Below are 23,337 nucleotides of genomic sequence, written 5' to 3' on the forward strand. Positions count from 1 at the left end.
ATATATATATAATATATATGTATTTCGTTGATCATGTATTTACATATAATTACAAAAAAAGAAACAATTCTGTAAAGCGTACAATCTTACAAACAAATTCCCTCGATGATACTGACCTTCCTATGGTTAGTTTAAAAAATATTCTAGCTCTGGAAGCATTTAAGCATGTCCATCTCTCATTCTCGCAGTCCGGGATAACGTTAATAATGGGTTATTAAATGAATCTTAGTTTATAATAACCATGACGATCCTAATCGATCGACTCATCTAACGTTTACGTAGCGGTCCCTCAATCGGAAAAAAACCAAAGGCGCGTTATTTACAACGGTGAACGTGATCCCGATTGTATCAGGAACAGTTGCATGTCGTTCTCAACAAACTTTTGAACGTCACGGTAAGCGTACGCGACAGTAAGTAAATGCCAGTGATCAGCGTCTCGTGCGCGCGAACAATGCTAAAGTCCTCGTCCATTGTTCCTATTCATTCGATCTCAAACAGTAAACCAATTCGCGAGAAGTTGTAACAACGTTAACTGCAGGTACGGGAACACTATACAGGCGTTGGTACAGTGCGCTATCAACTTAACAACGTTACACCTAGAAAATACAATTCTTAAACGACTTTAAGAATCACGTGGTTCTCGTATCCAAGAGTCTATGGATGCGGCGCTCGAAGAGACCTTGAGCAATCCTTGAAACCCATTCGTACATTGTTGCCAGTGCCCTAAGTGTTCTCAAAATTCTGTTGCACCTTCTGCCACTTTGCCACCATGCTGGAGACCTCCTTATGTTTCTTGCTGATTCCAATTCTCGCCTGTAAAAATCGTAATTCGAAGTTACCGATCTGACCCGACTTCTTACTCGATTCGCAATATTACCTTCTTTTTCTTCTTCTCCTTCATGCTAGCTTCAGAGTGCAATGCCTCCAGGTCCATGTCCACCTTGGCTTCCTCCACTGGCAGCGACGACTCTGTCGTCATGGTGTCTTGTCTTTGAGGTGCTTTCTCCGGCCGGCTGTTCTCTATACGGGCGATGTCGCTGTAGAACGAGTCCAGCGCGGATACCAGGGATTCTTTGGCCGTCTTGATCGGCGGTTTCTCGATCACTTTGTGGTTCGTGTAGATCGGCGTGTAGTCCGGTATAATCTGGATCGTCGGCTGCACACCGTGCTTGTGTGGAAGTACTAAGGCTGCAGGCTGCCCGAACAAAATACGACATTGCAAAAATCCATAATGACGAACCACCCTGTCATGCGATAACTTACGGAATGCAGATGCTGATAAGCTGGATACTGAAGGTAGTGCTCTTGAACTATGGCTGCCGGGTGACCCAAGATGGGAACCGTTGGGTCCCTGGCAGCAGCATCGTACAACGCACTACCCTGAGTCTGCACAGCACCGTATATGATCCTCTTCAACGCTGGCAATTCGTACGGCGCTTCCGTTAGGTCCACGCCAGGTGGCAGGGGCTCCACGTTGGTCACGTTCGCTATATTCGTAAGGGCGGTGGTCTGAGGTGAGAGTGCGGTTGCTGAATGCGAAGGTATGACTGTGGTCTCCAGGTGGTTCACCTCTGCGATCGCTGCACCCTCTGTAGAAGACCAGATCCCTTTAGTCTCAACCGCAGTGCTGCAACGCAGACAAGAAGACTCCTACCTTTACGTTGCTTTTTACTGTCCAAGATATCGTTGCCCTTATCTCGTTTCCTTTTGTCCTTTTTCAAGTCATTCCCATATATTCTTGGCGGCGGAGGTGGGCTTGGGTTGGAGATCTGTGGTGGCGGCGGTGCTTCCACTTCAGAGTTCCTTGATCCTGCGTCGTCGCTCGCGCCGTTGTCTTCCTGTTGCTTCTTTGGTTTCGACTTCAATCCTTCCTCTTCTGCTGCTGCACGTAGAATTAATTATACTATTTTAATTGTATTATATTTATCTATTTATTATATTATAGATTATATTTATTTAGTCATCCAAGACAATTAAGTCGGGTCATAAATAATTCTCGTCTTTCATAGGACATATAATTCTCTGTTTTATTTACTTTAGCAGGTAGATACGAGCAACATATTCTATCTGCAGAAGTTTTTAACCTAGTGTTTTGGATTTAGAGTTAAAACGGCGCCGAACGAAAACGGTTAAGAACCAGATATTTGTTTGGATCACCGATCTGCACCTGTTGCAATCATCTCGTCCTGTTCCATCGGTGGAGGCGTCGAGCAAATCTCCATTTCCTCCGCGCCACCGGCGATACCGGTGTCCGGATAGATCCATTGGGTCACTCCGGTGGCAGTGTTCTGGTAATAATATCGTTTATGCGACCTGGAAAAAAGCCCACCGGGGAATGTAGAACAGCCGAGGCGCAAGACGAATTTACTTGCATGTGTTACATTGACAGACAAACTTTCGAGGGACGTTGGTCCGTGAGAGGGACGTCCCAGCGAGTTCTAAAGCGACTTACTTGCTAGGAAACAAATATCAGTTAATACTCCTACCTGCGGACTCGGCGTGGCATTTACTCAGCGAGACCCCCTTTATATTACATAAAGGGTTAAGTGTTACTTAGCGGTTACATAGCGAGGCGCTCTCTTCCGCAACACGATCACCGATAGTATACGTTGGCGAACGTCAGCGTTACGCTAGGCGAAATTAAGCGAATTATATGAGTATCTGAGGGGATCGTGCGAGTCGGGATGATCATTTTCTCTGTTTCGCATTTGGCTTTTCTGCTTTCCAATATGTTCTTTGCTCTCTTTCGACTCTTTCTCTTTATCTCTCTGTCTCTGTAGACCGGGAGCACTGGGAGAACAATCACGGCACTTCTTTCGTCGAGACGCAGAAGGAATTCTTGCCGGAATGCTTGAACTAATCGAAACGCTCTGGGTGACAGTAAAAAGTAAAGGTACAGAACAACACGTTTACAGAATAAGACATAGCCGAGCCTGGTGGGTTCGTGAGACAGTTACAGAAAGAAAAACGAGTATGTGTGACGTGTGTCGTGGACCTCCGTGTGATTGTTACTTTCAGCTTACATCCACCGTCCTGCCAGCGACCGACCATCCCTTCTGTCCCTTCTTGGCAACCAGCTTCTCTCGAGATCTCGAGTTACCTTCGGTCACTCCATTACACAAGCACTGTGTCAATATCATTGGGATTCTCGTAACGTTTCAGTCAGTCTCTGGCTCCGAGTTTTGCGATCATTCTGCGGTGTCTTGCTACATACATTCGTCCGTTTTGTATCCTGATGTGGTCTTCGCTTCTACTGTACGTGTTTACAGTACCTGTTTCTTTTTGCATGGCTCGCAGAACCGACTTTCTAGCTCCACCGATAAGACTTTTCTCGTTGATTCAATGCCAAATGAAACGTCTCTACACTTTGCGCCGTGTTCCCGTCGATCGATCTGTCTTGAATCTTCTACAAATTTGTTTGGCGCACAGCTCTAACCCACGCGGTGCGCGTATGCCTCTTGACGGGCACCCGTCCTGAACACATTTTCTATCTACGTTGCTCCAGTAATCGAATCGTTTCAAACGAATTACCCGCGGTCTCTGTTCGTATAGAATTTTTTGTTCTCTCTATATGAATCAAATTTGCATTACCGTGAGTCTACGAAAATTTTGTTTTAGATCGAACTTTACAATAATTACTCTGAAATTGATAAAATCATGTTGATTAAACCCTCGATGGCGGTACACGATTCGACCGATTTCGTTGGATAGTTTAAAGAGCTGAGAAAATGGCAATTCGACTTAGCATATATAAAAAAAAGAGAAAGAAAAACAATTAAAAAGAGAATGATACGCGTTCGAGACTGTATAACAAAGCACGAAACGAACGGTGCGATCCGATGTCAATTCTTTACGTGAACTCGGCAAATGAGTCAAGAACAAGAAGGCTTAACAGTACACGTATAGAATGCATGAACATGTCTCTGCAGCGGTGACTGAAGACTCATAGAGCAGTGATGTGTATAACATACCACGATGTTTTGTATGGAACGAGTCATGTTTATTTGTACGAGATAATACACAAATTTTAGATCGTATACTATACCTATCCCACTGACAAAGCCATCCCGGCGGCGCCGCATCTTGTTCCAAGCGTTCCAGTTCGTGACTGGTGTCAGTCAACCACCTACGCAAGTAACTCTTTTCTAAGTAACCTCCTTCCCACGCCACAAACAATGTCTACAACAGAACACAACAGTTATTGTGATTAGTGGCCCCTTTGGAATTAAACTAAGAGTTACAGGTCCTCTTGGAACCGAAGTAGGGTTCTATAATACACATAAATATCTATCTACCTACATAGTATATGTAAAATAATATTTTTATAAAACTATAACAATATCTCCTATAAAATAATATTTTTTAACGCACGATGTATGTATGACGTGAATCCCATTTGCACATACAACCCTTACGATTCCAACAATTCATTAGATATAGATTTGAACAACGTAAACATTTCTTTTAGTACATAATTCAACAATTTTTAATGGTACAATCATTCACCTGAAGCTGGATAGACATCATCTGTACCGGGGACACAGTGGGTTTCCCCTCGGACAGAAACTTCAGTTTCTCAAGAATGATTTGTGAGAGTAATGCCACCTCCCCCTCGTTTTCCTTCGTGTCGACAGGTGTCTCAGTTGGCACGGCTGTTTCTTCTTCGACTTTGCCAGACTCGGACACGGGATCCACAGCATTCTCTGTCTTATCTTCGGATGTTACAGTAGCCGTGTCCTCTTGATGTTCGCTCCGAGCTTCGTCGGTTCTTTCTATACTGTCGGACGTACTTGTCTCCTCCTGCTGTATCTCGGGTTCCGGTTTCACCTCGTCCACTGGCTTCTTCTTCGTAGATGGAACTGAAAGATCCGCCCCACTTAAAATAAACTTGACAATGTATTAACAACGAGTATACTTACCATCGAACGCGATCCGCTTCTTCCTTTGGAAGAACTTGCTCCTGCCATGCAGGTTGTCCAAGAACTTGTTCGCTCTTTGTCCATCATCCTCCGGCTTCGAGATCGACTCTTCGCCGCTGTCCCCCTTCTCGGAGACTTCATTGTCTAGATCCTGAACGTTTCTTCTGTCGCCATTGCCGTCGCTGTCGTTGCTCTCCGGTATTCTATGCGACTTCGACGTGGTGCTGTCCGTCGATTCCTCTGTTTGAGGGATTGGAAACAGGGCCTTCCTCTCCTGTCTGACCTCAGGCTCCTCTTCAGGATCGGAATCCTCGTCGTAGCCGGGTACCAAAGATACCCGAAAGTCGAAATCGGTGCCAGGATTGCTTTTGTTAACAGCATCCGCCACTCCAGCTTTAACATCCCTAACAGGTCGACTGTCGCTAAGCCTCTCGACGCATTCGTCAGACTCTTTCACTTGGTTTTTCAAATACTTCGCGTCTTTTTCTTCGACGGTCTTTGTGTCTAAACCATCCGCCTTTGGATTGTCCGAGGAGTCTCGAGAGTCATGGTCCAACGTCTGAGACACCTTCAGTAGTTGAGGATGTTTCACGGTCGTCGTCGAAGGGAATACTTCCACTTTTGATGCTACCGTCGAAATTGCATTCAGCGACTCAACCTCAGACCCTGTCGCTGCTTCATCTTTCGATTTGCCTTCGTCCGCGGTGTCCGAATCGCTTTCTTCGGATCCGTAAGACGTTATCATCTCGATTTTTCTGTAACAATAATTTCTTGGTTACGCGAAAGAAGCATTGAAAGTATACTGGTTACGTACCCATCGTCGGACTCATTGTCCATTGTGTCAGATGTATTGGCTACATCCTGATCGGCCGGCGGCTCCTGTTTCTTGGCGGTCTCGTTGTGGATGTACCTATTACGATTACGAGCCACCACTTCTCTCGGTATCATACCTTCCGGTATGTTCTCGTGCGATTGGTCTAAAAGAGACATTGGTTTCGAGTTGCTTGGTAAGTTCATTCGGACCCGGGAGTCCGCGAGGTTCGTCGGATAGTTACACGCGACGGCGGAGAAATCGACCCAATGCGAGTCTTGCACGGAATGAGGCTTCATGGCAGGGCTGGCTTTATTAACGTTGTTCTTCATGTACCGTAATTCCTCTGGCATTTCCCATGTTACCTCGTTGGTCTCTATGTGCCAGTAGTATGGGTAACCAGAGGATTCGTCTATGCACTCTCTCCACACTAAAACAAGAGAAAACTCAGAGTTCTGAACTTCCAAATTAGAAAATCATATTTGCTAGTAGAAACTTACTCGATGCTTGCTGGCTGATATGATGCGGCAGCTGTGCATTAGAGTTTATAACAGTGTTAGCAAACTCATTTGCCATTGGCTGTTTAGGGGCAATCAGCTGTATCTCCTGAGAATTAAATATTTGGAATATTATTTTATATGCATGAAATAAATATTAAATAAATCCATGCAGTGATGTACTTACCTTAAGAAAGTTATTGACTTGATCATCTAACTTACAAACATCCTTCTTAGTATCCTCTGTGTCGCTATCCGAGTTGTAGTGGCAAAGTAAATTCGCCAATGGATTTCCTGGTACGTTCGGCCCATGATAATCGTGCGGAGGTTGCTTGCGTTTATCTAAATGTACAGATAGTCGATTTTTTAATGATTTCTATATACGATTGGAGAATTATCTATACGCGATTATTTTATATGGTCGAGTGAAAATAATCGTTGCGATGGAATTACTTTGTACATGATCCCCGTGCGGGCCGGCTTGCGATTGATTCAATTCTAAAACAGGTCTCCTTTGACGCCGCTTCATAATAGAACATAAGATAAGTTGTGTACGCTGCTGCACACAGTGGGTACGTCTGAAACGAAAACGATAAGATATTTTCGACGTCCTTCTCTGGACAAGCGATTCGACGGGGCCGAGGCGGCACACCGAAATAGATCTAAATGAAAAATACACTTTCGCTTAAATAATTGACGAAACTCACTCATAACCTTTCAATATCACGGATTTATTTGCAGGACGAGCTTCAACGTTATGTACAAAGATATGGATCGTGTACTATGAAATTCGTTCCTCGTCGATTACAAAGCGTAGAAAAATACGATAAAAATACTACCCCCGTGTTCAGTTCCTCTAAAAACTATAATTCACAATTTCCAGGAAAAATTAGAGGTTATGGACCACTTCACCACCGAATCATACTGCTGTTCGTGTTTCTCTAACTCCGAATGCTTTTACACTGAGTCGTTGGGCCACGCGCCGCCATTTGCGAGAATTCGCCGACGGGAAAATTCGGAACTAAGAAAATCCTTCGACAACGCCACGACGGAAAATTCTTGAACTAGGATCGACCACGCGCAATTCGAATACATTGGCGTACCAACAGAGTCGCCGATGTGCGATGCGTTCTAGCCTGCTTTTGAACTAGCATTATGGCAGCCACGACTAGGTCCATTCGAAGCTAATTTATATATATTTAAATATATATTTATTATTTTTAAATTCATTTGTACATTTCTAAGTTGAGAATTATTATATGATCTAGGTTAAGAAGGACCCAGTTGAGGGTAAATCTTGCCCTACATCCTATCGCTAGTGAATTTAGTTTGAAAAGAAAGGGGGGTTGAAAGAAGGGAGTGACGCTGGGGATAATGAGGACAAGACGGCTACTTATAACATATTTATTCATAATGTTTTAGTAATATACTCCTTACCGTAGACATGTATTTATATCATATGGCAGCATAGTACTATTACATTGTATAATATAGGTGAGGTGACTGACAGAACGATTCATATTTTAATTCTCTCTGTTTCCCCGGCATGGAATCACACCGGCGATTGGTATTCTTTCGTTCGCACGCACTCATCCACGCAAATCGTTTACGCCCGTTCGTGCGGTTCCAGGCTCGGCGCGACCGCGACCAGGATCGTGTCTTTTCCATCGCGGATCAATGTCCTCGATCGCGGATCGATCGAGACTGGAACTGGTTTTCGGTGCCTCTCGACTCGCGAAGAATTGTTTCGCATCCCATCCACCCGACAGTAATTCTTTCACCAAGCGTTCTCCTTCTCTCTTTCTCTTTTTCACTCTCTCTCTCTCTCTCTCTCTTTCATTTTTTTTACTTTTTGTTAATCAGCATCCGGCTAACGGCGTGGCGTAGCGCGTCGCGGCGCGTCACGTGCGTCGACCGCGAAATGTGAATCGGCACGGGCACAGTTGACCGTAGACGATCGCAAAACTTTGTTATCTACAATTTTACTCATCCTCCCCGCCCCTTGTCTCTACTACGCTTGTAACATTGTCTCATACTTACTTCAGCTAGTTAAAATATCAATATACATTATAATATACTCTATGTAACGATAATGCAACATCTTAGTTAATTTATTATACTTTGCAACTTAGAAAAATAGTCCTGGCTAGGCGTGGCCGCGTCCCGTGGGAGCTCGCGATAGAACCTCGCAAATTTGTCGCGGAATTTTGCACGCTGCGCCGATTCCACCCCCCTTGTGTGTGTGTCGGCCGGTCGGACGACGAGGATACGTCGGAACGGCCCGCGACCGACCGGCCTCCACCTCCTTGGACAGGTGATCTCATTATCTCGGGATGCCGGGCCTGATTCATCGACGGAATTACGCATTGTTTGATTGCCGTTGCGCCGCCCCGATCGACGGCGATACGCTGTGAAAACGAAACACGTGTGCGCGTTCAATCAGGAGTGGTCTAATACTGATCAATTTCAAAAATGAAACGGACGAAAGGATCTTGTTACGCTTCTAGAAAGTCGTCGCGATCGTTCTTTTTCTTTTTTAATTGACTGGGTCTCCCGGACCTCCACACCGCGAGGAGGAGGCCCCTCCCCGATTTGTGGGAGGAACGATCGTCGGACTCGTCGAATTTGGGGGAATTTGTTACCCGCGTTCGGATGGTGGACGTCTAAGTTAAAAACTGGGTGATACGAACGCTTCTTCGACGAGCTCGCTGAGGGAAAGATTTTTCGCCAAGAAAGATTAATCGGCAAGTTCTAGTTGTTTGCAGTTGGCTTTCGCAGCTGGTGAACCGAACGTTTAGCAAGAGAGCACGCGATGCGGTCACGGCACAATAAAATCTATGAAAACAATCAACGGAACAACGGTAGTACTACCTCTCTGAAATCGTTACGCTTCTACTATATCCTACTATTGATTTATAATCGACCGGCGACCGTCGCCGGCCTCGATTGGATTAGCGGGGACTTTAACGTCGACTGGATCGTCGTTTTAAAACCCTACACTCGCGGTCTCGAGCGAAATTCAACCGTTCGCCAAGCATCATCCTCGCGACGTGTCGCGCATCGACGCGCGCGACAACTTGGAACCCCTACCACAACCGAAAACAACGAAAGAACCGCGTGTCCCTAGAGAAAAAACCCCTGGAAACAGAATCCCCCTAGATTCCAGTCTGCGCAATGCGACGCGTTCGAAGTACTTCGTTGATTTAGACCCGAGTATTGGCAACCCGTCAACCGGCAAACATAGAAAAGGAAACCCTGGATCTCCAACAGAACGAATCCCCGGTTAATCGACCCTCGTCGTTCGCCGTTTCGTCGATTATTCGTTAGCGACGCTCGATAGCACGGGAAATTCCCTGCCTGCCCCCCCCCCCCTCCCTCCCCCCCGTGCCGTTGATAGTCGGTCGACCACGTTGGTCGACCATGGAAAACTGAAGGTTGGCGACCCTGTCCTCGGCGAATGGGACTAGATCGACCGGTTCGCGGCGTTTTCCGTTTCACCGCGACGGTAAATCGGATATGTCGTTGTAACCGGATGGCGATCGTCGTCAGCGGGACACGATCGACGATCATCGGTCGGCGCACGGTTCGAACCCTTTCGGGGAACGAAAGAAAAGACGGCGGCGAGCACGACGGGTGGACGCGTGCCTTAAATTGTAGGTAATTATTATTATTAGTATTATTATTAATGTTATTATTAATATTATTATTCTTAGCAATTCGAACGCGCATCGTTTATCATTCCTATCGTTTTATATTACCGTTACGTAGTATTTATAATATTATTATCGTTACCGTTATTTATTATAATTATTCTTTAGAACGACATTAAAAAAGTCAGTCCTTGAAAGCGAAGATGCAACGTCGCCCCGTACGTGCTCAGCCGAACGGAACCGAATTCCCCTTGGCGCCGGACGGCGCAAAAAATTCAAAACAACCAACCCTGAACGGGAATGAAGAACGCGACGGACACGCGGGATGGCGAATAATTTATGAATATTTAAGTCTACCTACTGGGAGTCTCCATTTAATTGATCTAACTCTGTTCTATTGCAGGAAATTCCAGCCTCGTTACATCCGCCACTCTGCCCCTCCCTCCCACTCTTCCTCCCTCTCTCTCTCTCTTTCTCTCTTTTTTTCTCTCACCCTTCTCCGCTGCTTTGGTGTTAAGGACTACTTGTAATTCTGTTCTCTTACACTTTCTTAGGGCTGCGTCCAATTTTACCGATCGCTATCGACCATTCCCATAAGCTCGCCAACCAATCGGTGAATCGTTATCATTATTATCATTACAAAGTAACTAGCGCCGTCACGCGAAAGACGAATGGAAGAGTCGTTCGAGTTCTGTCGATTGTCGGGGGATGGTTCCTTCTTAAAAGCAAAGTGTAGTCGTACTGAACGGGGTCGCGACAGGTTGCCACGCCTATGGGAAAGCCCTTAGGCGACGACGGCAAATTCGAACGCATTTACAATTGACACTCGCCGGAAACACGTCCATGGAATTCCGGTTCTTTGGACACGCACCACTCGTTTCTGCCCCCCCCCCCCCTCGTTTTCCCCTCCATCGCCCCCCCCCCCCCCCCCTTTTCTCTCGCTCGATGATTTTCTCCTAGATAATTTCTCCTGGTTCGCAATAAGCGGTCAATGGATATCCCCCTAGTGTCGACGCGCCGCGACACGCGTTCACAAATCATTAGTAATTATACCGACACGCTACTATATATATATTATATATATATATACCTTTTTTTCTTCAATATAATATACATATCTACTTGCATGATATAGCGATCAACGATAGTTGCTTCTTTCTTCCTCATTTTTATATGTATAATTTTTATATATATATATATGCTTTTTTTGTGTCATATGTATATATATATAATATTTATAGTATCTCTTTCTCTTTCTCGCATAGCTTTCTCTTTTTTTTTAGCCGTGTTACGCGCGGTTTACATTCGTCCATGGGACAGTCCAGCAGCTTCGATCGATGGGGGTCCGATCGGTTCCGGAATCGTTCGAACACCATCACGATTTTCCCATTCCGTGTCTCATCTCACCCCCTCGCCCCGAATTAAACGCATCCACTCAAACGTCCATTTTCCTTCGATAGAATACTGATAGAACATACGGTCGTCCGTCGCCTCGTCGCTGTCCACAAACCACTCCTTCTTCTTACCACCCTTCCCTCCAGCTTCCCCGTCTCTATCCCATCAATCCCCCGCGTTTCCAAATCTATATATTATATCATCCCGTTTAACGCTATCGTATTTATATTCTACCGTTCCCGTTCGCCACCATCTCCCTCACCACCGCCTTCTCTTAGTAACTTTCTCTCGCAACGCACCCCCGATCCGACGTTCGCGCAGTTTCGCACACACCATACGCACACACTCGGCTCTATAAATATATTTTATAGACTTAGAATTTTCAATTCTCTGGGCGATTTGATCGCCTGGCTTCTTCGTATCGTCTCCCCTCCCCCTCTCCGCCGACTCGGCTCAACGTTCACGCCCACGCACGCGTTTACCCGCCCCCTCATCGTACGGCTCGCTACACACTCATTCAAACTTCGCGCGCCTCGCGACTATCTCCCTGGGGACGTGGATCGCGCGCCGTTTGGCAACACCGGCGACGCTTGGATCGGATCGAGGAAATGTGATCCTGTAAATCTTCTAACGACTCTTCTAAACGCGCGTCGACGTTGTTCGCAACGAATTACGAAGTGAAGGAATTAGGGGCGGAAAACGAGAGAAATAGGAGAATCGAGTTAGACGAGGAAATGTAATAGGAATTAAGATCGATCCGTCTAGGGAATTGCTGGCGACGCGCGACCACCGTCCCCGGACTCTAGTGTATGATACAACAAGTGATTTGCGACTACCCACACTCGCGCACCGTTCCCGCAAACAGAGAGTTTCACAGGCTCCTCTCTACGTTAAATCGTAAGCTTCGTCTTACACTCTCGCGACTCGTCGGAACGACGACGATACTATGTATAGGAATCCGATGATCTAAGCACTGTTTATTATGTACACCGTCTATTATAGAAAGTCCTACGAATCGATTAACCTGTATAGAAATATGATGATGACGACGCGAACGTCACGGAATCGTTGATCAATTCAAGAACGGACCGCGAACACCGGTCGTGAAGCAAAAACTCGCGGCGGCCGGACGCGGCCGAATATACATTTTGAATGTCCCGCGGCCGGGCGCTTAGGGGAACTAATTCTTGTGCAAAAAGAGGTCGACCGCCCCATCCGTCGCCTGTTCGCGCAGTAAAAAATCGTACAAAAGTGTACAGCCACGTAGAAAAATCGAGGAGAACCGAAACATACCGTTGGTTTCACAGAAGTAGAAAGGTTACGGGGATCCGAACAATGGAGCAGCCCTAGATCCCTGTAGAAGATCAGTCCGACTAGCAAAATAATTTCTCGGCGAACCTTATCGGATGTGAAACGCGCATGCCGCTCGTGTGTACGCGTGTGCACGTATATCTTGATTTATGAAAATACGAGGTCAGAAGATGGATATGTTGAGAAACTGAATGATTCGATAAGGTTGACTCCTTTCCCGGCGTCGTCGGAGGGAACAAAGGTTCTCAACACGTCGGCGACGGGGGCTGAAGTTGGGTCACCGGCGGGCTAAAACTTACGGAGACTCCGTGGGGGGTGGATAACGATCTTTCAACCTTTTGTGGAGGTTGAACGCGAGGTCGCCGATCGGGTTGAGAACCTCTGACTATAAATCACGGAAAAGAGGTTAGAGCGACTAAATGTAAAGTTTTAGAATGGACTGCGAAATGAGCAATTTTGGTGAGAACGCCGGAAAAGGACAGAACGCTCAAACACAGTGCACGCGGGCACAGTATTTCTAGTTTCACTTTCGGGGGCTAGGTCGAAGCTGCGACTATATCCTATGAAAGCGTGTTTCTCGCCAGCAATCCGAAACGCGGCTTCTATTCTCTATGAAATACTAGAGGCCCTCCTGTGTCATCGTCGTCGTCGTCTCCTCGTTCTCCGCTTTCGTCTACGACAACCCGGGTCCGATGGACGCCGTTCGTAGGCCAACCGCGAAAAACAAAAAGGGACACCCCCGATATCTCTATGATATGTAGGACAATGAAAGCTTCAGGGTTAAAACCTACGACCTAATTATGCCCTTGCTCGATGAAGGATGGAAACGACCGGGCGCGAGCCTCGGTCGACAGATCCGTTCGTTTTGGCAACCCTGCGGGGCCCCCCTGCCGCGACATCTACGATCTCGTGATCGGAGACTTATCAGCTCCGAGCGCATGGAAGCCATAGACTCGACAGAGGTGGCCCGAAACGGGCGCTCCTTTACACAGACTGGGCTCATGGGGGCCCGACCCACCCGGAATTCTCCACACTCAACTTCCCAACAATGAACAAAAGAAGAGGTAGAAAAATAAGACTCAACTATCTTGAAGTGTAGACCATTTGAAACAAACCGTCCCCTGCCGATACCCACGGAGGGTCGTCCGCACCCCCAATACCACTCTGAACCTCTCCAAGCCGGATCCGATGATGTTTCATTGAGATATGTGTTCGCGATGATTCTAGGAGACAGTGTCTCTCTCTCTCTCTCTCTCTTTCTCCCTTTCTTTCATACTCGCCCCCCTCTACTTATAATTACACATTGGAGCTACGACTTCTTGGAAAATACCAGCGCAGGCTGCGCCTAGATTCGGCAACGCTGCGCCATTCTAATCGACCGTCTTGCCAGCGTCATGGTTGCACATAGTCGTGGAACAAGATCTAAAACTCAGTTTACCCATCGTGGGACAGTCTTCTGATAAGTTGCAGCCTTTAGAAAATTGGGGCGCTTGAATCAAATAGTTTGATGGAGTCTTTAACCATTTGAGACCAATATTAACCTCATGGGGTGGTACAGTCTTATCAAGACCTCCTATATCTTTCATTTTTCGTTAGTAGGACCCATAGGCGCATAAACTACAGGCGTCTAGAGCCTACAAGTAGATCAAAACGTGGAAAAAGAGATCCCCATTGTTTGAAATAGTTTGAAGTAGTTTGGAATAGTTTCAACTAGCTTTAACTGACTTTAACCAGCTTGCACTGCTACCTTTTGGTCAACAGGAGCCCAATAATGAACCAGGATGTAAAATCTTAACATTTAGGAAGCGGTTTCGACATGTTTTTAACAAGTTTGAACTAGTCTGATTCGAAACTAGTCCCACAACGAGCGTTTAAGTTTGCCGAACCGTGTTCCTCGACCGTGCTCGCTTAAGTCTCTACCCACACCCCCCTAATTTTTAGGAATGTTACGTCAGACTACCGACCAAACACGATGCGATCTACATATTTACAGGTTCCGCCGATCTCTCGGACACCTCCACGGTGACGGTCTACCGTTAGTCTCTCATCTAGGTTCTCCTCTGCTAGAGAAAGCGCTTCGCAACTCGAATCCCCCGAGAACGTGGAGCTCGGAAAACGACGGTGAGACGTGCACAGCCGTCCTCGATCCGGCGCGGCGGTGTCTCGATCCTCTTTCTTTGTACATTATTATCTTGGTTCTGAAATCGATCGGCTATACGTTTCAGCTAAAATTCTCTGCTTCAGTGTTTTCTGTTACGAGGTCCTGTTAACGGCGTTGCTCTATGTCTCTGAATTAGTCAGCGGCTCGAGGAATTCGATCTCTTTTCGTCTTCTCTTCTCTTTCGTCTTCATCTTCTCTTTCTCTCTCTTTTATTCTTCTGCTTATTCTTCTTACTCTTCTTCTTCTTCTTCTTCGTCGTCGTCGTCTTGTCCTTGAAAAGGGACAACCAACTAAAATCTCAGCAGTACGGCGAATCGTTCCGAGGTTCCCCGAGTTCTTTGCTGCGCTTTTCTTCCCCGGTTTCCTGTCCGGTCGGGTCTAAAGGATGACGCGATGAAACGAAGAAATGTGGGCTCGATACTCAGTCTGAGGTAACGTTAATACTGATGTCTCTCCTGCACATGGATGACTCGAAGTAGGACTGTGCCAGCGATCCAGGGAACTCGCCGAAGAAAACGGTCGACCGAAGAGTACACGGTGAATGCGAACCTCGCGACGATTCTGGGAAACAATACACACGGTAGACAATCGCACATTATTCTTTCTTTCTCTTTCACTCTCTCTCTCTCTCTCTCTTTTACTTGTTTTCGATTATCTTAAAAGGTTTTTTCCTTCTCTCCCCTACTGTCTGCCTCTAAATCATAGAAAAATCATATAAAAATCATAGAAAAACTTTCTCTCTCTCTCTCTTTCTTTCTCTCACGTATCTTTTTTTGGCTTTTTTTTTAGAAACATTTCAATATGACAAACGTGGTCCATCGTATGTACATAATTCTTCGCATAGGTCAGCGCTAGGACTTTTGAAACGGTCTGCTTGGCGCAGAGAAATCAGAGACGTCTGAAGAAGTCTTCCTCTTCTTCTTCGGTTGTTGCGCGGCTTCGAAGAGACACGAAGCCGTCGATCGCCCCTTTGGAGAGCTTCTCTCCCAAGAACGTCGGCCGGGGTCGTGATCTTCTTGGTCGTCGTCCAGGCTTCTCTTCTCGGGGGAGCCCGACGGCCCCGCCTCTGCGGCAAACGCGCGCGCCGTTCCGGGGAAATGCACTCAGCTTATGAAAACGATCGGTCCAGAAAATATCTCGCCAGGTCGTTGTAAAGAAGACTAAAACGCTCGAAGAGTCAATGTGTGCCGCAGTAGAAAATATAAGCCGCTGGGTTTCACATTTCTTTCAAAAGTTCGTCCGAACCGTGTTGTCCGTGTGTGTCGTGTACGTGTACGTGTGTAGGTGTGTATTCGCTTCTCCGTGTCCGTATAATAACATGCCGTGTGTCTGTCTGTTGTCGAGTAATACATGAAATCACGGTGGTTGCTCGATGAAACGCGATTTGCACGAAGAGAATCAGGTAATGCGAGCGACAATAAAAAATTAGATTCTTATATATCGATTATTACACCATGCCTCTTGCACCGTTCCGCCATCTCCTCTAACTCTACTTCGTTTGTCAACCCCACCACACCCCGCCTTGTACGTGCATCTCGGCCTCTCCGACCCGCCCAACTGGCTTTCGTTGTGAAGCGAGAGAAATAATCGCGAACGCGTCCCCGTCCCCGACCCGCCGTCCCCCCCCCCTCTCTGTGTTACAACAAGCAAAGACAAACTGCTCAGAGAGAGTCGCTGCTCCTCTAAAAACCCTTCGATGACGTCCGATTCGTTTTTTCGATGATGTATGTGTGCGCTTCTGAACGAGGCAAGGAAGAAATTGAAGTCGAAAGGCGAAATAGGATCCGGGGAAAGTCGAGAGCACGGACCGCGGCTTCTTTGTCGGGCACTCAAGGGGTCTTCATCGAGAACGATGCCATGTCTTTCGGAGGATACGGGACCTTTTTCCAGGGTACAATCGCCCTCCAAGCTGGGGCCTTCTATCTATACCGGGGATGGGCGGTTCCACTCGATGCTTTCATTTTTACTGAACCGATTGTTTCAATCATTATTTTAAGAGTCATTTGCCATTTATTACGCCATGTTATCTTACGTCTGGCTAATTACGGCACTTCGTGATCATTTGTACCGACCATGTGACGATAGTATAGGTGAGAATTAACGTTCAAGTCAATCTAATCGTTCAAATCAATCTATTCTTGGTTATGTTTCTCTACGATTCTTCTTCTTCGATTCTGTGTAGGTATAATCGATTCCAATGTGTCAATGTTTTATAAGAATCAATTCTGAAGTATCCGTTCTTCTTACCGGAATCGCCCATCATTAATCTATACTATGTTCAACGAGAACTGATTCAGAATATGAACAGCCGAGCGGCTGTTCTACGAAGACGCTCAGGGATGAATTTTAAAGTACCTTTGCGAGGGTTCTTACGCGTAGAATAGGCTTGTGTAGAAGGACCCGAAAATTGTGATTCGGGTCTAGCCTAATTACGCGTTTCTTGCACGCATTTGTCCATATTTTCTGCCAAGAAAATACGTCTATTTTCATTGTTAGATTTAGATGTGAGCTAAAAGAGATTCCATATTTTTGTCAAAGTATTGTAACTCGTTAACAATGAGATGCATAAATTTTAAGAAGAACAGTATAGGAAGGACGTAATAAACCCTATCACTTGGGATAGAAATAATCTGTTATATCCTATTTTGTGTTAGATCTCGTTGAACGAAGTACAGACACAGAACTCACCCCCGGAAACAGTTGCCCGGAGCTAACAACGCGCCGGCGTGAGGTATCTGACGAAATCGACCATAAATTGGCACTGAAACGATGAGCACTCGAACCAACGACGTATCCTAATTCGCCATGCGCAACTGATTGTCACTGTATAGTATCCTGGCACCGCGGTTCTCTGAGGAATAAAAGCAAATGGATGTCGTTACATGTTTATACGTCGTAGCCCGGTTCATCGTTTCGTGCTTATATCGTTTCTACGACTCTGTACAGACTGTTTTGCTGGTTGCCGTTCAAAGGGCCACACCTCGCGAATCTTTATTTCCGTTTTTAAAACTCTTGTCCAATTACTTTGGAGACTCTGAAGACATCTGTTCGTTTTAGCACCGAATCCCAGACGAAAGCTGTCTGGGTGGACCAAATAAAATCAGCCGGAACGTCGCATATATCGGAATCCTTCGAGAGACATGTATCGGTCCTCCGACTCCGAGTCTCTCTGTAATTAATCGTTTCACGTACGGCGCAGCACAATACGTAGGTATAGGTATTATACAATAACAGTCAATCATACAAAATTGCGGCAGTGTGCTTTCACGTATAATATAATTAATGGTACACGCCCTTAGTTGTGTGATTTTATTGTTAATTAGTAAAATTAAGAACGCCGAGGAATGCTGGATACCATGACGACCGCTTCCGCTGGAATATTATCGTTATTGTTCCGGTAAACCTATACAGTATGTATGTATGTATGTACAACGGTAGGACAATTCAACGTGGCGAATGTGCTTGTTTTCAGTCGGTCGGTGAACAGGAGAAAAACGGCTCCTCTCGAGAAATAGTGCCCTCGACGGGCTGGCCCGATAATTATCTGCTTTCGAATTTGTACAACAGCGACGACCCACCCTTATTTAATACTTTGCTTTCTGTCCACCGCGACGGAACGTTATTTAATTCTTGACCGTCTCGGCGAACGTTCCACTTAAGTCTGTAACGTCGCAATACTGTTCCCCTTAGTCTCTGCGATATAATCTTTCGTCGCGATATTATGGGTAACGCTCCCGTTGCGAGCGTGAACCCCGCGAATATTGTTCTCGGCAATATCGGCCGGTGCAACGACGGTATAAATTCTTACGGTAAACTGGCGGAAATATCGATCAACAAGAACCAGGTAGGTATCATCGTCTCGGTACAAAATATATCAAATAATATAAATATAGAAAGCAGCGGTGTATGTGGTTCAGAAAGAATTAACATTAAAGTACTTTGTCACGAGAAATATCGAACTGTTCGACGGGTCGCCCCGGGCTCCCCTGCGGGGTATCCATCAGGATTACAAATTTCGCAGCGAACTTCTGGAGCCACCAGGCCTGCCACCATAACCGGGAGACGGCAGCCCCACGGGGAATACCGGGGCGCGGCACCGCGAAACGGGAAGAGAAATGGCATCCGGCGTTCCGTCGCGTTTCAACATCGAACAATAGTCAAACACTCGGGGTTCCGTACGATTAGAGTGTGGCTACACGAAGTTTATGGTACACTGAGCTATACAATGATCCGCGATTCTCCTCTACGTCGAATAAACACCGTGGCCGGTCGGCGGCCATACACCGAGACGCCGACGCGGCGAACGCTGTGCGGAAAGAAGAGAGCGTACTGACATATGCAATTGTACAGAGATAAATAGAGCATACCGATATATCCCAGAGTATCCTGACAGCACCGTCCTATACGAACCTCGAACTCCCTCGGTCGATCAGACACTAGATTATTGCGTTCAAGTAGCCCGGCCCCCCAAAACGGCGTTCTCGAAACAGTGTCGCCGTTCACGCGGATCGTCTTTGTCGTGCGTTTAGGCTAATCGACAATTTCGGTTTACGGTTCGGTCGGACGGTGCCGGTATACGAAAGATATATATTGTATGCCATTTGAACTGCGTTCTATCACGAGGACACGAGTAATGGAAAGCAACGGCAACAACGGTCAACCCTTCGGAGACCCAGACTCTCGCGAACGCTCGAGGCGTTGCATGAAAGACGAGGCATCCTCAAAGGGTTGACACTCGGCGACCCCGGCTCGCGGAACGACGTTATTCGTACACAGTTTTATACATTATTTATAGGGGCGGCGACCACCGACCTCTCTCGCAGCGACACGGGGCATGGTTGCGCTGGATCGTAGGATTCACCGCGATCTTTTATTCCTGGTAGTCGACGTCCTCCGTGCAGCCGCGAGAGATATTCTCGACGGAGATCGCCACCCTGCGATTCGCCATAGACTGTCGGCAGGAACTTCGTCGTTCCCAAGTTGGCAGACTTGCTACGAAGAGGGCGAAGCTCGAGCGACGGCCACCGGCGAGTTAGTCCGCATATACATAGCTGTTTCGTTTACACAGGTTACAAACTAACGATAGTAAGTGATAATGATCATTACTCGTGGCCACGTCGTCGAGACCATAGAACATAGGAACCCCGGATCGCAGCCACGGCGGTTCCCGGCTCGTCCCCCCTCCCCACTCAAACCCCAGAAGTGTTCTTCCATCTCCACAATAATACTGGCTATGTTTTTTTAGTCGTTTACAATTAACTCATTTTACTCGTAATTATTATCGTTTCTCGGTGAGTTCAACTCCTCAACTCTCTGCCCTCGATTATTTAAGCAACCCTCTCTCTCTCTCTCTCTCTCTCTCTCTCTCTCGCACACACACATACGCACATTCTCTCTTACTCTTTCTCTCTGTTCGTCGATTTTTGCTATTGTCACATGTACAAGTCTTTGGAAACGCTTTCCTCGGCTCTTGCCGCGGTGAAATTTATGTATATTATGTATAATCGTAGCGTCTGCGTCCACACACACGTGCGCATACAGGGGCGCACGCACTGTGCCTGTTACCGGACCCTCTAGTGTATGTGAACGCAGCGTCGTGTATCGGCCCCAGCGGTTCCAGCGATCTTGTTTCTGTATACGTGGGGTGGCTACCCGCTACAAATAATAGTCTTTTATCAAAAGCACATGTATATCGTGGCTAGCCTATGTGTGTATATATAATATGTATATATATAATATATATAGTATATTGTATATAAACCGAATGCCGTATCTGTGTGATTTGTTCGTTCATCTCTTTATCTTCCCCGTGTGTCTGTACACCTCCTGTGTCTCCCTCTTCCTCTTTCTTTCTCCTTCTTTCTCTCCCTTCCTCTATTTTCCTCTATCTATCTCTCTGTCTGTCTCTCTTTCTCTCTCTCCCTCTCTCCCTCTCTGAGACTGTGTGTGACTCGGTCTGCCATCTTGGGTTTCTTCGTTTCCGTTGCTGGGACCGCGAGTCCTCAGCCTCGGGTTTCGCTGCGTTCTGGAAGTAGTTCTCGGAGATTTCGAAGCCTCGACAGGCCGGAAACAGCTTGAACTCTGGGGCAAGGTATCGACTGAAGAGCCTTCTGTTCGCGGCCACCTAGGATCTCTTCCTCCAGCCCTAGAGAGACGAGCCCCTCTAGAGAGACGGCACGGTGTCCCATGGTACTCGAGGCCGGGCCCACGGCAGGGTAGCAAAGACGTTCATCTTTGGAATCTCGTTTGTTCTGTGCGAAGAAAATAGCTCGACTCGGGCGACAGCTCCTCGGCTGCGACAAGAGACCCCCATCGGGGCTGGGCCTCGCATGGGGGCGGCGATTCGTAGTCAGTCTAAACGTCGAATTTTGTGCAAGGGATTGCGAACTAGGAACCAGTGTTTCTTTATCTTTATTTGCTTCTTTTTTTTCTTTGTTTCTTTTTTCTTTCGTTCGTGATCGTATAGCAGTCTTTGGCGGTTTCGAGGTTGTCGAAGGTGTGATGTTTTTCGGTACGTCGGACGAAGCTGTGAGTCCGACGCGGGTAAGCGGTCGGCGTGGGTCGTCGATTGTTTCGTTTGTTTTCTTCTTTCCTTCTTTGTTAGCGTTGGATGTCGCGATTCTTCGCGAAGATTCGGTGAAGAACAGTCGCGGTGGTCCCATTTATGCGCGTCGTTTCGTTCTAAGAAATTCGTGATCGCTCTTATTGTGCGTCTGGCGACAGGATTTTCAGCCTTTTTAATGGATGATTTCACGCGATGGAACTCGACACGCTGACTACCAAGCATTAAACATCTCATAAACACAACGTGACAACGGAGAAACGTGTTTCTCTCTTAAACGTACTAACAGCAATAATACTCTCAAAGAAATCATTGACTAGGAGGAAACGGTAAACACATTTTAGCGACTAGATAATCGAGTCTTGCGCCGTTCTAGGAACAGCGTCGACGGGGCAAGCTCGTCGCCCCGCTCTGAAATCATTCGTGAAAACAGAATGTACCCACTTTCGTTTTCAACCCTTCATCGAAACACCGTAAGGATCTCGGTCGTGGAAGGGTAGCTCCCGAGGCGGCCGACCGATTAGAGGATCCCGATTCCGAGGACCTTGAAATTTAGTCCAAACGACGGAATTCCGGTCAGCCGACTACGTCTCGAGGAACAGAGCTCCCACGATCCTCCCGACGAGCGGTTTAAAAAGTAAATTATGCCTACTAGTAACAAAAATTTTCCAACACTTCAATAAATCGCCTGTTCCAACAGGCTGCTTCGCAATTACCTCCCGAGCAACACCTCTTAGGTACTCAATAATAGAGTTGGGCATGAATTAATGAACATTTTCAATACAATGGAGAACTAACAATAAGATTGGTCATGGCTCGGCGGCCGTGAGAGCGACGCCGAGCCTACTCGCAGAAAATAGAGATTAAAATGGACTAGAAGGCGGAACGATCAATTCAACAATCAACAAACAATGACCAGCGATCGACGGTTTCGGTCTGACCACCGGTCAGGCATTGCCAACCCAATCAGTCGCGAGGATCAATGCATCAACAAACCGTGTATCAGGCTGCCAGATATATTCACCGTTCAATGCCCAACGCCGCGTCTGATCTTTGTCACGATTTTACCATCGACTAATCTTTCACCTGACGTTCTCGTTCCGTGAGGAAACCAAGAGACTCGTCGAACGAGATTAGTCGGAGTCGCAGTGCCGATCGTCGTCGCTCGCCTCGGCGTCGCCCTCGACGTCTCTCTCGCCCTCTTCAGGATGCGGTGTGTTCCCTTCTTCAGTGTCGACGCTGCTGGTCGGTGTGATCTGCTCCGTCCCAGGACCAGCCGCATCGCCAGCCACCCCGTTCGCGGCCTTCTCGAGTCCCAGACCGCCCAGCAAGCTCTTGTTAATTGGCTCCGGCGATTCTTCGGACTCCTCACTGCTAGGTGAACCGGGTGACGAGACTATCACCTGTGAAAACAGAGACGCCGCCGGGTCAGCGTCGTTCCCAGTTAATTCTAGGCCGGCTCATTCCTCTACACACAGTGCTGTTCAGTCGGCTCTAGAGGCAAGAACCGTCGCTCTGTCTACTGCGACACCGTACGACTGTGCTACGCAGGCATGGTTACTCCACGGAATGCAAACGGATACGGGGACAGGACTGCTGGGCAACCCTACGCGTGAACAGCACTGATTCTAAAGTAATGCACAGCGATTCGCCAACTCTTTGCACCGTAATCGCCGGACTTGTCGACGACTAGACCCGTGCGAAGAGTCGGCGCCGCGAAACTCTGAAGCGGGAAGAAGTTCTGGTGTTTTGTAGTGTGAGTGTTGACAATGTTGCACAACTATTGGCGCTATTATTCGGTCGAGGACAGGTCCCGGTTGATGACTGCGTTTGCCTTGGTAGTGCGAGGAGTGGCGAGACTTTTGTGTGGAGGAAGAGGCTGGTTTTCTGAGGTAGGATAGTAACGAGAGATGACACAGTGCTGAGTTATTTACGATACAGATGTGTAAGGAATGAAACGAAGTATTTTTGTAATTTCTGGTGAAACCCATTGTCGTTTGTCGTCATTTATTTGTCTCCAAGAGGATTCTT

At 47.0% G+C, this 23,337-nt stretch overlaps 2 protein-coding genes across 8 annotated transcripts in view; both read right to left on the bottom strand.

Moving 5' to 3' along the window:
- Positions 1–3: 3 nt before the first annotated feature.
- Positions 4–7,198, bottom strand: LOC144472592 (uncharacterized). 5 transcript variants are annotated; one of them, XM_078185815.1, is made up of 14 exons: positions 6,935–7,198; positions 6,681–6,805; positions 6,415–6,569; positions 6,231–6,336; positions 5,975–6,160; positions 5,734–5,896; positions 4,920–5,674; positions 4,507–4,859; positions 4,046–4,179; positions 2,168–2,313; positions 1,655–1,879; positions 1,264–1,589; positions 878–1,195; positions 4–813 (listed from the first exon to the last, which is right to left on the bottom strand). In XM_078185815.1, the coding sequence occupies exons 2-14, from the start codon at positions 6,754–6,756 to the stop codon at positions 724–726; spliced, it is 3,033 nt and encodes a 1,010-aa protein (XP_078041941.1). In that variant the 5' UTR covers positions 6,757–6,805; positions 6,935–7,198; the 3' UTR covers positions 4–723. The 5 variants fall into 5 exon arrangements, with proteins under 5 accessions (XP_078041941.1, XP_078041940.1, XP_078041938.1 ...); XM_078185814.1 differs by having other exon boundaries at positions 1,655–1,882; XM_078185812.1 differs by having other exon boundaries at positions 1,655–1,882; positions 5,734–6,160; positions 7,067–7,198.
- A 9,984-nt stretch (positions 7,199–17,182) lies between these two features.
- Rhogap100f (Rho GTPase activating protein at 100F) overlaps positions 17,183–23,337 on the bottom strand; it is a 49,886-nt gene continuing 43,731 nt past the window's right edge. For 2 of the 3 annotated variants that reach the window (XM_078186308.1, XM_078186307.1), the window contains exon 21: positions 17,183–22,709. In XM_078186308.1, the coding sequence (XP_078042434.1) occupies positions 22,440–22,709 (270 nt within the window). In that variant the 3' untranslated portion in view covers positions 17,183–22,439. The remainder of the gene's footprint in view (positions 22,710–23,337) is intronic. The other variant, XM_078186309.1, reaches the window with a different exon arrangement.

The sequence above is a fragment of the Augochlora pura genome, chromosome 7 (genome assembly GCF_028453695.1).
Source record: "Augochlora pura isolate Apur16 chromosome 7, APUR_v2.2.1, whole genome shotgun sequence".
Taxonomy (NCBI): domain Eukaryota; kingdom Metazoa; phylum Arthropoda; class Insecta; order Hymenoptera; family Halictidae; genus Augochlora; species Augochlora pura.